The 13,535-nt window shown below is 54.5% G+C and overlaps 2 protein-coding genes across 11 annotated transcripts in view; one reads left to right on the forward strand and one right to left on the reverse strand.

The window, feature by feature from the left end:
* The window catches only part of POM121C (POM121 transmembrane nucleoporin C), a 36,379-nt gene extending 29,093 nt beyond the window's left edge, over window positions 1-7,286 (forward strand). For all 7 annotated transcript variants that reach the window (XM_081557858.1, XM_081557860.1, XM_081557859.1 and 4 more), the window contains 3 exons: window positions 1,998-3,641; window positions 4,694-4,816; window positions 5,123-7,286. In XM_081557858.1, coding sequence (XP_081413984.1) covers window positions 1,998-3,641; window positions 4,694-4,816; window positions 5,123-5,220 — 1,865 coding nt within the window. In that variant the 3' untranslated portion in view covers window positions 5,221-7,286. The remainder of the gene's footprint in view (window positions 1-1,997; window positions 3,642-4,693; window positions 4,817-5,122) is intronic.
* On the reverse strand, window positions 7,280-12,235 carry NSUN5 (NOP2/Sun RNA methyltransferase 5). Of its 4 annotated transcripts, none has more exons than XR_014073329.1 (10): window positions 12,128-12,235; window positions 11,893-12,015; window positions 11,245-11,419; window positions 11,043-11,151; window positions 9,028-9,166; window positions 8,821-8,936; window positions 8,271-8,449; window positions 7,898-8,121; window positions 7,681-7,821; window positions 7,280-7,601 (listed from the first exon to the last, which is right to left on the reverse strand). XR_014073329.1 is itself a non-coding variant. In XM_081557867.1 (10 exons), the coding sequence occupies exons 1-10, from the start codon at window positions 12,218-12,220 to the stop codon at window positions 7,487-7,489; spliced, it is 1,410 nt and encodes a 469-aa protein (XP_081413993.1). In that variant the 5' UTR covers window positions 12,221-12,235; the 3' UTR covers window positions 7,280-7,486. The 4 variants fall into 4 exon arrangements, 3 of the variants coding, with proteins under 3 accessions (XP_081413993.1, XP_081413994.1, XP_081413995.1); XM_081557867.1 differs by having other exon boundaries at window positions 8,271-8,445; XM_081557868.1 differs by having other exon boundaries at window positions 7,898-8,108.
* Window positions 12,236-13,535: the final 1,300 nt, after the last annotated feature.

The raw sequence follows: 13,535 nt of genomic DNA on the forward strand, positions 1-13,535 counted from the left end.
TACACACACTCCACTGCATATACACACACTCCACTACTGCATATACACACACTCCACTACTGCATATACACACACTCCACTGCATATACACACACTCCACTGCATATACACACACTCCACTGCATATACACACACTCCACTGCATACACACACTCCACTGCATATACACACACTCCACTGCATATACACACACTCCACTGCATACACACACACTCCACTGCATACACACACACTCCACTGCATACACCCACACTCCACTGCATATACACACACTCCACTGCATATACACACACTCCTCTGCATACACACACTCCTCTGCATATACACACACTCCTCTGCATATACACACACTCCACTGCATATACACACACTCCACTGCATACACCCACACTCCACTGCATACACACACACTCCTCTGCATACACACACACTCCACTGCATACACACACACTCCACTGCATATACACACACTCCACTGCATATACACACACTCCACTGCATATACACACACTCCTCTGCATACACACACACTCCACTGCATACACACACACTCCTCCACTGCATACACACACACTCCACTGCATACACACACACTCCACTGCATACACACACACTCCACTGCATACACACACACTCCACTGCATATACACACACTCCACTGCATATACACACACTCCACTGCATATACACACACTCCTCTGCATATACACACACTCCACTGCATATACACACACTCCTCTGCATATACACACACTCCACTGCATATACACACACTCCTCTGCATATACACACTCCACTGCATATACACACACTCCTCTGCATATACACACACTCCACTGCATATACACACACTCCACTGCATATACACACACTCCACTGCATATACACACACTCCTCCACTGCATATACACACACTCCACTGCATATACACACACTCCACTGCATATACACACACTCCTCTCCTGCATATACACACACTCCTCTGCATATACACACACTCCACTGCATACACACACACTCCTCCACTGCATACACACACACTCCACTGCATACACACACACTCCACTGCATACACACACACTCCACTGCATACACACACACTCCACTGCATATACACACACTCCACTGCATATACACACACTCCACTGCATATACACACACTCCTCTGCATATACACACACTCCACTGCATATACACACACTCCTCTGCATATACACACACTCCACTGCATATACACACACTCCTCTGCATATACACACTCCACTGCATATACACACACTCCTCTGCATATACACACACTCCACTGCATATACACACACTCCACTGCATATACACACACTCCACTGCATATACACACACTCCTCCACTGCATATACACACACTCCACTGCATATACACACACTCCACTGCATATACACACACTCCACTGCATATACACACACTCCTCTGCATATACACACACTCCACTGCATATACACACACTCCACTGCATATACACACACTCCTCTGCATATACACACACTCCACTGCATATACACACACTCCTCTCCTGCATATACACACACTCCTCTCCTGCACTTGATCGGATCGTAGAATGTGTCAGGTGTTCAGGGGCTCGGAACCTGGGCTCATGGTCAGAGCCCATCTCCTCATCCCTGGTTATATGCTCTCTACTTGCGCCTGTGGGTGAATACAGCACAGGGCATCTTTGTTCGCTGTGTAAGGTGTATCTAGATTATTAACTGGACTTAAGTTCAGGTGATGGGAGTTTTCTTCGTTTCTAAACCTGTAATCCCCAACGGGGCCCACGGTTTATCCTTTTGTGAAATCTTTCTTATGATCTGTGAAGGGTAGAGCTTACGAACACTTGCCTGTTTTCCGGAATGAACAGTTTAAAGCTCTGCGATACGGATTTAGTCGTAATTGTCGACTGTTGAATCCGAGCACTGTCACATCTGGAGTGTTCCAAATCCGCTTTTCTCTGCTCTTCTTCCCAGAACCTGCTGGAGTGGCCACCACTGTAGCCGATTCACCTCCGAAGACACCCGGTCCTCTGGCCTCTCTCAGCTCCTCACAGTCAGGGGCCCTTCCAGGCGCCGCCTCCGACTCCAGATCCACCACTGCTCTCTTGGGGCTGACCCCGGCTTCTTCCCCAGGACCCGTCACCGATGCCAAGTCCCCTCCGGCCCCTTCGGCTGAGACAGCTGCCAAATCCCAGGCCCTGTCTACCCCGTCTCCCAGCCCCAAGCAGAGTATCCTGTTTGGAATGCTGAGCACCCCAGCCGCTAACCCTCCTGCCTCTGTAGCCCCTGCTGTGTCTTCAGCATCACCCACGTTCAAGCCCATTTTTGTGGCCCCCCCGAAAAGTGAGAGTGAGGACCCCTTGCCCTCTAGCCCTTCCACGGTCACAGCCGTGGCATCTTCCAGCTCGGCCCTCCCCACAACAGCCCCTGCTTTCAAGCCAATCTTTAGCAGCGTGGGGCCACCCACATCTATGCCCGGGTTAACTCCCTTCTTCAAGCAAACAGCTACTCTGCCCACTACCACGAGTGCCCCTCTTTTCACCGGCCAGGCCAGTGCCACCTCCACAGTGACTTCCGTGACCACGGCCAGCACCTCCACAGACTCTGCTCCGAAGCCCGCGTTCAGCTTTGGTGTGAGCAGTGTGACCAGCACCCTGAGCAGCGTGACTGGCACCACTGCTTCCGCCTCCCAGCCCTTCCTCTTTGGGACTCCCCCGACTTCTGCTGCCAGCTTCACCCCAACTGGGGGCTCCATATTCCAATTTGGCAAGCCTCCCACCATGCCCACCTCCACATCAGTCACCACCTTTGGCCAGTCGCTTCCCAGTGCCCCTCAGACAGCCCCCAGCAGCAGCAGCAGCACTGCTGGCTTCAGTGGTTTTGGCAGCAGCCTCAGCACCTCTACCCCGGCCACCACCGGCCAGCCCACGCTGACGTTCAGTAGCACCACCACCCCAGCCTTCAACATTCCCTTCGCCTCCGGAGCCAAGCCCCCTCTCCCATCCTACCCGGGCGCCAACCCCCAGCCCACCTTTGGGGCCGCCGAGGGGCAGCAGCAGGGGGCTGCCAAGCCAGCTCTCCTGCCCAGCTTTGGCAGCTCTTTCACTTTTGGAAACTCTGCGGCCCCAGCCCCGACTGCGACCCCAGCGCCTACCCCAGCCCAGCCGGCGTTTGGTGGCACTGTGCAGTCGGCGTTTGGCGGTCTGAAAGCCACACCCTCTGCCTTTGGGACCTCCGCCAGCACCCGGCCGGCCTTTGGCAGCGCCACAGCTGTTTTCTCCTTCGGTGCGGCCACCACCTCTGGCTTTGGCGCTACCACCCTGACCACCAGCAGCGGGACCAGTGGCTTGGTGTTCGGCAGCACAACACCATCGCCCTTCGCGTTTGGGGGACCAGCCGCCCCGGCTGGGAGCGGGGCCTTTGGGATGAGTGTGGCCACTCCGGGCACCAGCGCTGCCTCTGGAGCATTCGGCTTCGGGGCAGGACAGAGTGGGACCACTGGCAGCACAGCGCCTTTTGGGGGAGGCTTGAGTCAAAATAGCTTGGGTGCGCCCAACCCGACCACACACTTTGCCTTCAATGTGACCAGCACGCCGGACAGCAAACCTGTGTTTGGAGGTATGATCACGAGTTGACTTGGCCCGCTGGGCAGCGTCCACTCATTTGGAGCTTTATATTGTGGTAGTGAAGAGACGGGCATTAAATGCATCAATACAGTATCAGTTTCTTGGTAAAATATGTGATTACTGAGTGCAGAGGAATGCCTGAGTGCAGAGGAATGCCTTTCTCTGAGAAAGTAACGGACTTAATCTCCGAGACTGTTTGTGACAAGGAGGATTTGGGGTGTGGGTGGAGGCGGGTGTGAGAGGGCCCCGCAGGACCTCCCGAGTAGTTGCTTCAGAGCCAGGGAGATGGTGTGGGATCACAGGCAGCATCACACACTCACAGTGTGGTTGTGAGTTTAGAGTGAGGCCAGTCAGCACTGTTTTTCCCCAGCCATGTTCAGTTGTGAGATGTAGGCCTAAATTAAGTGGTAGCTGGTGAAGCCAACCTGTTGAATCTGAAGCAAGTACAGTGGGAGGGGCGGCGGCCGGGTGTTCTGGGGAGGCTGAGGGGAGGTGGGACCTGGAGCCGTGGTGGTGACGAGGTGGGAGTGGGGAGGGGAGGGAAAGCCTGAGGAGCAGAAATCTGCCTTCCTGCCCACCCCCTCCATCCAGCCTCCCACTCCGTGAGAGAAGGCAGGGCTGAAGGGGCGGCAGGGCTGAAGGGGCAGCAGGACTGGGTGAGGGGACCCACAGGGCGGAGCGGGGAGGACAAGTGAACAAGAAGAGATGTGATGCATCTAGTCCTGACGGGGGGCAGGTGATCGGGCTCAGGCTTAAGGCAGAGGTCCACTGAGTTGGCACCTGTGCTGGGTTTGCTGGCCAAGGGAATGCGGGGGCCCTGCTCCTTAGGTGGCCAGAGGGCAGCTCTGCCGTGGCACCACTGGTAGCCAGCTGGGAGGCTCGCCTGGGGTTGCGGGTGTGAAGGTCGGTGCTGTCTTTCAGTGGGGGGACCCAGAGCCCAGGTGTCCTGCGGGAAGGCCCTGCCAGGAGCCAAGCTCCCTCAAGGCTCCCCACCCTCTGCTCCGCAGGCTGGTCTCTACAGCTGTCTGTCTCTCTCCATCCTAGGCACCTCCACGCCCACCTTCGGTCAGAACACCCCAGCCCCTGGGGTGGGCGCAGCTGGCAGCAGCCTCTCATTTGGGGCGTCCTCAACACCTGCTCAAGGCTTTGTCGGAGTCGGACATTTTGGTAAGTGGCCAGTGTGACCTTGTCTCCTCTCTGAAGAGGGGCAGGGCGGGCTGGCAGCGTCCAGTTGTCCGAGGCCGGTCCAGGAGTCCAGCACCGCCCACGTTTGGAGTTGGGCAACTGACCACTCGGAAGCCAGGTGAAAATGCTGGCCTGGGCCTTGTTCCCAGACTATCTGTGGTCTTGCGATGTTGCATTTTTAACCAGCGCCTCTCCCAGAGGGATTGCCTTTTTCCAGTGCCCAGTGCTCTTTAGAGACGTGCTCCCGGGTCCCAGCCGCCCTGATGAGATCTTGTTCAATCTTTCCAGGATCGACAGCCCCTTCCTTTTCCATTGGTGCGGGATCCAAGACCCCAGGGGCTCGACAGCGGCTGCAGGCCCGGAGGCAGCACACCCGCAAGAAATAGCCTTCGTCCCTCACCCGGCCCCCCACCATCCCTCGCCCAAATCTGGACCTCAGCACCTGCTAGGAAGAGCCTCTGATCCTTCTAGTTCCGGAAAGCAGACCAACCTCTGGCTTCAGCCCCCAGGGAGGTAGTGACAGCGCCAGGGGCTGTTTCCCTCTTTCAGGAAGCAGAAGCCCCAGGTCTGGGGGGTCTTGGGGGGACGGACGTGGCAGGGCGGAAGCCTGTTACCTTACTTGAACAGTTGAACTGGTGAAGCTGGAGAGAACTAAAGAAACATCTGTACATACTGTCCACTTCCTTCCCCGAGGCTCGTATAGTGTAGGCTTAGGCAGGCAGTCCCCCTGGCCGCCTTCTCCCCGAGAGCCATCTTGGCCGGAGGCCAGCAGGTCAAGCCCCGCCACCTGTATCTCTGTGCACTTGATGGGTTGGGATGGAGCGTCCCCGAAGCTGCACCGGGCTTGGCTTGGCTGTACAAGTGGCTTTCCCCCTCCAGTCCCATGAGGGGACTCTTGTTTCCCTACTTCTTGCTGCTTCATCCCTCACCGGTTCCTTGCAGGGTCGATTCCTTTTAAAATGATCCTGAGTCTAGCTTTGCCTTGGAGACCCCAGCGGGTGCAGCTCCTGCTATTCCACTTCCTCCTGCCAAGTCCGAGCCAACCTTTCATCCCCAACCCGCTCTGCCAGTTTGGCCCCTCAAAGCTTGGTGGCTCAAGACTGTTAGCCTGGCAGACCCAGGGGTGGTACCTCCCCCGGGAGAGGGAAGCTCTTGGCACAGGCAGGACACACCCCCCACACACGCCCACCCCACCCCGCCGCTTTCAGCTGCCTCACCCACCATCCCCGTTGGCCTCACTGGGCTCGTCTGCCTCTCCGGGATCGTCTGTTTAAAGCTTTGTCCTGTGTTTTTTTGTCTGATGCTCATGTCTATTGCTCTTTGAATCGAGTTTGGAGGAAGAATCGAATTGTATGAGTGGCGGCATGTTGGTAGTGCCGGACTTAACTGTTTCTCAAGTTTCTGGGGACTCGCTAATTGAGTGTGGAAAGTGGCACCACTCTGCGGCTACAAGTGCCGAGTCTTGGATTCTCACATGGTGTTTCGACTTTATGGGCTGGCAGCCCAGGGGGATGGGGCCAAGGGGAAGCCAAGGCTTCTGCCCTGTGCTCTTTCTTTCCCACCTACCTAACCTCACTGTTGTTTGTAGTGTATGGTAGAAACCCTAAATTAATGAACCACATTTTAAAATTGTTGTCTTACTCCCTCCATCCCTTCCCTTCTCCCTCTGTTCCAAAACCCCTTACCCCAGGCCCATGAGCCTTGCTGCCATGCCCATCCTCTTTGGGAGAAGTATGAATGCGTGTGTCTAAATTAAAAGAAAAAAAATATTTAAACATTTTTTAACAATAAAAATTTATTTTTGTATTTAAGCTAAATTGCCTTTTAAATTCCTTCAAGCTTGGTTCATTGAGGTGGTTCAGTATAAATGCTATTTGACTAGAGATTAGTTGTGTAGAGTTAAGTTATGCCTGTGTGAAAAGGAGGCTCAGATGCTGTTCTGGCAGCATTCCTGCGGGACTTGAGCTCCTTCTGGAAACAGAAAATGTAATTCTTATTTTATGAATAATGTGACGTAGGTGTAACTAGTCCCCTCCCCTTTGTGACTGAGGGTGAATGGTTTGTGGTGGGGGACGTGCCTCCCCACCCCGAGAGCTCTGGTGCGTGTGGAGCTGAGGGGGGCCTGAGTCTCGAGTACCTGCTCGGATGGGAGGGGCCGGGCATGGGTCTAGAAATCAGGCTGCTGCCTATACCTCACGGAAGGTAGACCCTCGGCTCGATTACCTCAGCTCCGCAGGCGGCACAGTTGGTCCAGGAGCCCCCCGCCCTGAGTGTGAGCGCATGAATGTGGGTGTGGACACGTACGTGCACTGGATAGGGATGGGAGGCTGGGACTTTCCATTATAAACGAAGACTGAATTCCTGTGAGTCTAGTTGGAATTTTTAGTATGAATGTGAGATTTTTCTCCTTGCTTATGTCATTAAGAATAAAAAAAAACTGTGATCTATCGTAGACCATGTCCTGTGTTTATTTTTGTGAGCTGCAGTGCGTCTCACCCGCAAAAGCACAGCCCAGGGAAGGGACCCAAAGCAGAGAAGGATCCCGTCTCCCTCCAGCTGGAGGAACGGGGTTCCCAGTCTTCTTCCTCCAGCCATAACCAAACTGCCACCTGGGGCCGAGGGCCTGAGAGGAGCCGGAGCTCTGAGCACCCGCTATGTGCCAGGCTGTGTGCTGGGGGCAGCCGCCGCTTTTCGCCGTCTCTTCTTCCTCTTTGGGTCTGGGCTGGGTGTCAGCTCTGAGGCTGGTGCTTCAGCCTGTGAGACGGAGCTAGAAGAAAAGTAAAGGGAGTGAGATGTGCCCCAATCCTCCAGCTTCTTCCAGGGAGGTCCCCCCGCCGGTCACTCACCTCGGCACCTCTACCCGTTCAAGCACAGCAATGAAGAAGCCACCGGTGAGCGTGGTCTCGGGGGAGGCCCGGAGGCAGTGTTCAGCGCCTGGAAAAGCGCTGAGGCCTCGGTGCGGCCAGGAGGGGAGGACGGGAACCAGCCTGCAGGCAGGAAGTGGGATGGGCTTCTAGGTCACAGCGCGGCCCCCTCCCCAAAGCCCTGGTGGACACCCACTACCTGAAGGTCCCTGGGCTCTGCTGCAGGGCGGCTCGCACCACGTCTTCGTTCTCTTCCTGGCAGACGGAGCACGTGGAGTAGACGAGGCGTCGCAGGGCGGGGAACGTGAGTGCATGGCTCAGCGCCCGCTGCTGGAAGGCGGCCAGCGCTCGCAGGCGCTCTGGGCTCGGCGTGCCAGCCTTGGGCTCCTCCAGCCGTCTGCTCGGTATCCCTAGGGAAGAGTGCTTTCAGAGCAGGTCCTGCTTCCAGGTGAGCACATCTGCCAAGGGTCACAGGAACCAACAAACCTCAGGCCAGGACACCCGACCACCCCTCGCACTCCAAGGTTGCTCTGGGTCTGTGGGGCCCTGGGCCATGCTCCCTGCCATCTCACCAGAGCCGCTACAGGAGGGATCCAGCAAGATGTACTGGACCTGACAATAACGCTGGTCTGAGGGCGAGACCGCCAGGAAGTCCTGCTCGGCCAGCTCGCAGCAGGAGACCCCTGCCCGGGCCAGCAGGGTAGCCATAGACGCCAGCCGCTTGGCATCCTGGTCAAAGGCGAAGATCTTCCTAGGGAGGAGGGCAGAGTTGAGGTGAACTGAGAACTTAATGGAGTGTGTAGGAGCCCACAGCTCTGACACAGTAACACGTACTTGAAGTCAGGACACATAGACTGTTTAAGTATCTTTAAATTCTAAATTAAAAAGCTCAGTGGTCAGAAATAGCTGGCCTGGGCTCTGTGCTCCGAGGGCTAGGGAACTCACATCTCATACCTGCCGCCCACTGGGAAGCTTAGGGAACGGCCCTACATCCAGAAGGAAACGCTGAAAGGCAAGGCCTCCTTTCAGCCTGCGGACTTACTGGAGTAAGTGTTCCTTATCTCTTCCTACAAATATACGGGATCAGATCCCACCCCACTCCTGTCTGACCATGGCACTCACCCTTGGTTCTTGAGAAGAGCAGCCAGGTGACTGGTCTTATTGCCCGGGGCAGCGCATGCATCGATGACATGGGACCCCGGGGGCGGAGCCAGCAGCATGGCCGGGAGACAGCTCGCCTGGCGGCACAGAGCACAGGGGCTGGGTGAATGGAGGCCCCAGGCTGACCACTCCCCACCTGCTTCCCCCCTTTCCACCCATCCTCCCTACCTTGTCTTGCAGGATGAGGTGACCGGCTTGGTACAGTGGATGGTCATGCAGATCTGTTTGGGCAGGAAACACAAGCAACTCTGGCAGCAAGGGATCCAGGAGAAAACACTTCCCTTTGAGGGCCCTGATGTCCTCGAGGCTGCCAGGGAACACGAACTGCTTATCCCACGTGTTACGCATCCCTCCATGCCAGGCACCAGCCAGGCACTTCACACGTCACCTGACTGCTTACTGATGCGACAAATGCTTAAAACTGCTATGATATTAACACTGATAAAGAGAGGCAACGGTTAAGAGAACGGAGTTCTCAGGCCAGACTGGGTCCAGTGGATCCCAGAGGTGAAGGCATGGGCACCTCAGCCTCTGTACTTCTGGAAAACAGTAGGTGGGGCTTAAATGACATCCAAACCTCGTAGGAGAAGATTTTGCACACATTAGGCTTGCAACAGCCAGTACTATCAGAACATAACCCTGGGGAGAGGGGCCTGGTACAGTGAGGTGAGTACTGAGTCGATTCCTGATGGATGAATTAGTACCCTGAGGAGCTGAGGTGAAAACTTTGTTCTCTAAACTACGGAGGAGCACTGTCCATTCACTTGACCTACGTGGAAAACATGAGAGAATAACAACTAGAGAATAACAACTCAGATGAGAAAGCTAACAAGTAACAGGAAGAAAAAGTGAGTCACTCGGTCATGTCTGACTCTTTGAGACCCCATGGACTGTAGCCCACCAGGCTCCTCTGTCCATGGAATTCTCCAGGCAAGAGTACTGAAGTGGGTAGCCATTCCCTTCTCCAGGGGATCTTCCCCACTCAGGGATCAAACCTAGGCCTCCCACGTTGCAGGCAGATTCTTTACCCTCTGAGCCACCAGGGACAGACAAGTAGCAGAGCTGGTATCCAAACCTAAACACAGCCATTCTCTACCACCCTGGTCTCTAAGCAACGCACAGAAGGCAGGGAGAGAAACATCTACAACAGATGAAGGAGAGGGAGAGGAGGCAGCTTCCCAGAGCTGTGAAAGGACAGAACAGGAGGTGGGAGGGTGCAGGGGCCGGCGGGGGGGCCTGGGTACGGAGCAGCAACCACCGTGAGAACACAAGTGCACAGCAGAGGGGCCTGGAAAGGAGGCAGGGGGCACCGCCCAGCGGAGGGCCAAGGGTTCAGAGGGCCAAGGGTTTTCAGTGAGGGAGTAAAGTGTCAGATCTGGTTTTAGAACTTTCTGCAGCCAACACAAAGAGGACGAGCATGACAAGAAAGTCTGGACATGGGGAGACCAGCTGAGGGTTCTTGTGCCAATCATGACAGGATATGATGCTTAAATCCAGGCAGTATCCAGAAGAATGGAGAGAGATACCGAAGGTAGAGTAGTAAATGACTAGAGAGGAGGGAAGCATGTACAATGACTCAGCTTCTACCTCGACCAAAAGGGTGAGTAATAGTGACATCTGTTAAAACAAGGCAAGCACAAGATGCCAAGTTCAGGGATGCAAGGATGGTTCCATATCCACAAAGGAATCAATGTGTGATATACCACAAACAGGACAAAAATCACATGACCATCTCAACAGATGCAAAAGAGGCATTTGAAAAAATTCAGCATCCACTCATGATAAAAATTCTCATCAAACTTGGTACTGAAGGAACATGTATCAACATAATAAAGTCTGTATATGACAAACCCATAGCTCACATCACAGGGGAAAGGCTGAAGGTTCTTCCTCTAAAATCAGGCACAAGACAAGGATGCCTACTCTAGTCACTTCTATTTAACACAGCATTCCATGCTCAGTCGTGTCTGACTCTTTGCATAACCCATTGACTGCAGCCCGCCAAGCTCCTCTGTCCAAGGGATTTTCCAGGCATAAATAGTGGACTGGTTTGCCATTTCCTCCTCCAGGGGATCTTCCCAATCCAAGGATCGAACCTGCATCCCCTGCATTGGTAAGCAGATTCTTAACCACTGAGCCACCTGGGAAGCCCATTCCATGCTCCGGCAGGGTTCTAAACTCACCCGGAAGCCCGACCCTGGTAGGAAAAACCTTGTCTCTTAAAATAATCAATGGCATCCTCAGCGCAGGTCTTCAAAGTGTTCACTCGCACAAATCGAGGCACCTGGGAGGCTAGGAAGCAATCAGCAGTGAGTGGGTGGGAACCGGGCCCTCTCCTGAGGGCCTGATGGCTATCCCCCATCTCCACCACGCCTCCAAGCTCACCGGAGCCAGGCTTGGATCCCACTGCCAACAGGTCCTCGTTCCGGCTCACACCTTGACGAACCTTGAGCCGCGCCAACTCAGCCTTCAGCCTGGCCTGGTGCCGCTCCAGCAGAGGTTTCCATCGGCCCCCGCGCCCTCTGAAGCCTTTCCCCAGCAGTAAATCATATACTAGCACCTGGGATGGAGACAGGCGAGAAAACCTTGAGTATGAATATCCTGGAACTCCACAGTGCTGGAACTGGAAGACTTAAACAGACCACCTATCAAGATAGTAGTGAGTAAAAGAGAGCTACTCTGTTCAAGATCACACAAGTAATTAACGGGCAGGTACACGATTTGAACCTGGTGCCTGGCTTCCCAGTTCCGAGCCCCTTCCCCATAGGAAAAGCTCTGGATCTGAACCCTCCTCCCTTGTCAACATCACCCTTTCGTTTTACCTGAACAGTGGCCTGCTGCGCTATCAACACTTTGGTCTTCTGTTCTTAATTTTTCACACAAGGCTCGAAGTTAAAGCATGTGTACCTCCTCTCAATTCATAAACCAGCGAGGGGCTGCGCCTCCTCATTTCGGAGGAGCGACCTGCTGGCATCTCACAGTGGACGGCAACGGAGCTGAGACCCGGTTAGGAGGGGTTCACCCTCCTGTTACCTTGGCGAGGTGCGGCCGCAGCTTCTTCTCGGCTCGCAGGAGGCCGGCGTTGGCGATCACGGCGTCCAGCACCGCGGAGTAGCGCTGCGTCTCGCATACCAGCGCGTACAGCTGCTTCACGTTCTGCGCTCGGCCGAGAGGACCCAGGTGAGACGCAGGCCGGGCCGAGCTAGCCCCCTGCCGGGGCCCCCCTCCCGGGCACGAACCCCGAACCCCGAACCCCGAACCCTGCTACCTGGAACTTGCTGGCGTACACCAGTCCCTTGAGCGAACCCTGGCGGCTCTCCACGCCGGCCAGCACGACCGCCGCCGCCGAGTACACCGCCATGCTCCGCGCCCGCGCGCGCGCCTTTACGGCTCTGTCGCGAAGCGCGCGCGGCTCCGCACCGCCCCCACCTGATTTCCGGGGTCAAAGGGCACGGGTGTTCCGGAGCCGGAAGTCCCAGTACCGATTCAGGTGGTCCCAGGGCGTGTGGCAGTTTACAGTCCTGTAAGGGTCTGGAGGCCGACGCAGAGACCCCGGCTGACCACTTCTTCGCAGCTCTTTGCGTTTTTCTTTAAATCCTTGCCGATATCACAGGCAATGAGATCTTATTAATGTTTTAATTTCTGTGATTGAGGTTAAGCATTTTCCTGTTATTGGTCATTTGTATTTCTTCTATTATGACATGTAAATGTCTTTTGCTCACCCCTCTACTGTCTCTTAGTGCCCTTTATACATATATACCTCTTATCTTAGGTTTTGCCGTTTTTCCAGTTTATTGTTTTTTTAATGTGGTTTATGATTGTTTTGGACACTATGAAGTTCTCATTTTAAAAATATTTACCTTTATGGTTTCTGCCCTTGATGTCACACTTGAAAACCACTTCACACCTGTACAATATAGAAATCATCTATGGATTCATCATTTCACACTTAAATCCATTGATTGCCACACCACGTGTAGGATCTGAGTTTGCTGGCCAGGGCTCCAACCTGTACCCGCTGCAGTGGGAGTGCAGAATCTGAATCTGGGGTTTCATGGCACTGTTGAACACACCTTCTTTGTGGGAAAGCTTTGGCTTCTATGACCTCCTCTGCTGGCGTTCCCTTCCATCTCTGCGCAGGTCTAAGTTTCCTTGGCCACCCTAAGTTGCTGCTTCCCTAGGTTCTGGTGTTCCATTCTCTGACCTCCTTTCCATCGGTCTGACAGTTTCTCCCCCAGGCAGACTCACCCGCTTCCACACTGTTGTTAGTACAAGACAAAGTTAACATACACTAAAGTAGCATAGATGCACACCCTCCACCCCAACCAGTCCCTACCCTCATCCCCAGTCCCAGCTGCAGCATCCCATTTTGTTTTGTTGGCTGCTGCACGGCATGGCATGTGGGATCTTATTTCCTAGGCCAAGGATCAAACCCTTGCACCCTGTACTGGAAGGCAGAGTCTTAACCACTGGACTGCCAGGGAAGTGGGCCCCCTGCAGCATCATCCCTTTTGAACCTAGATCCCTGCAGGCTGTTCTCTGCCAGTGTTCCACTTCTTTCAGTTTAAATGCCAATTCCATGTGAAGAATTAACTGTTCTTTCCTCTGTCTCTTGCATATTAGATGTGTATCAGTTAAGATCTTTCTGTTGCAAGCACAAACACTTACTCTGGTTA

The sequence above is a fragment of the Giraffa tippelskirchi genome, chromosome 13 (assembly GCF_054371585.1).
Source record: "Giraffa tippelskirchi isolate mGirTip1 chromosome 13, T2T-mGirTip1v1.2.pri, whole genome shotgun sequence".
In the NCBI taxonomy this organism is placed as follows: Eukaryota; Metazoa; Chordata; class Mammalia; order Artiodactyla; family Giraffidae; genus Giraffa; species Giraffa tippelskirchi.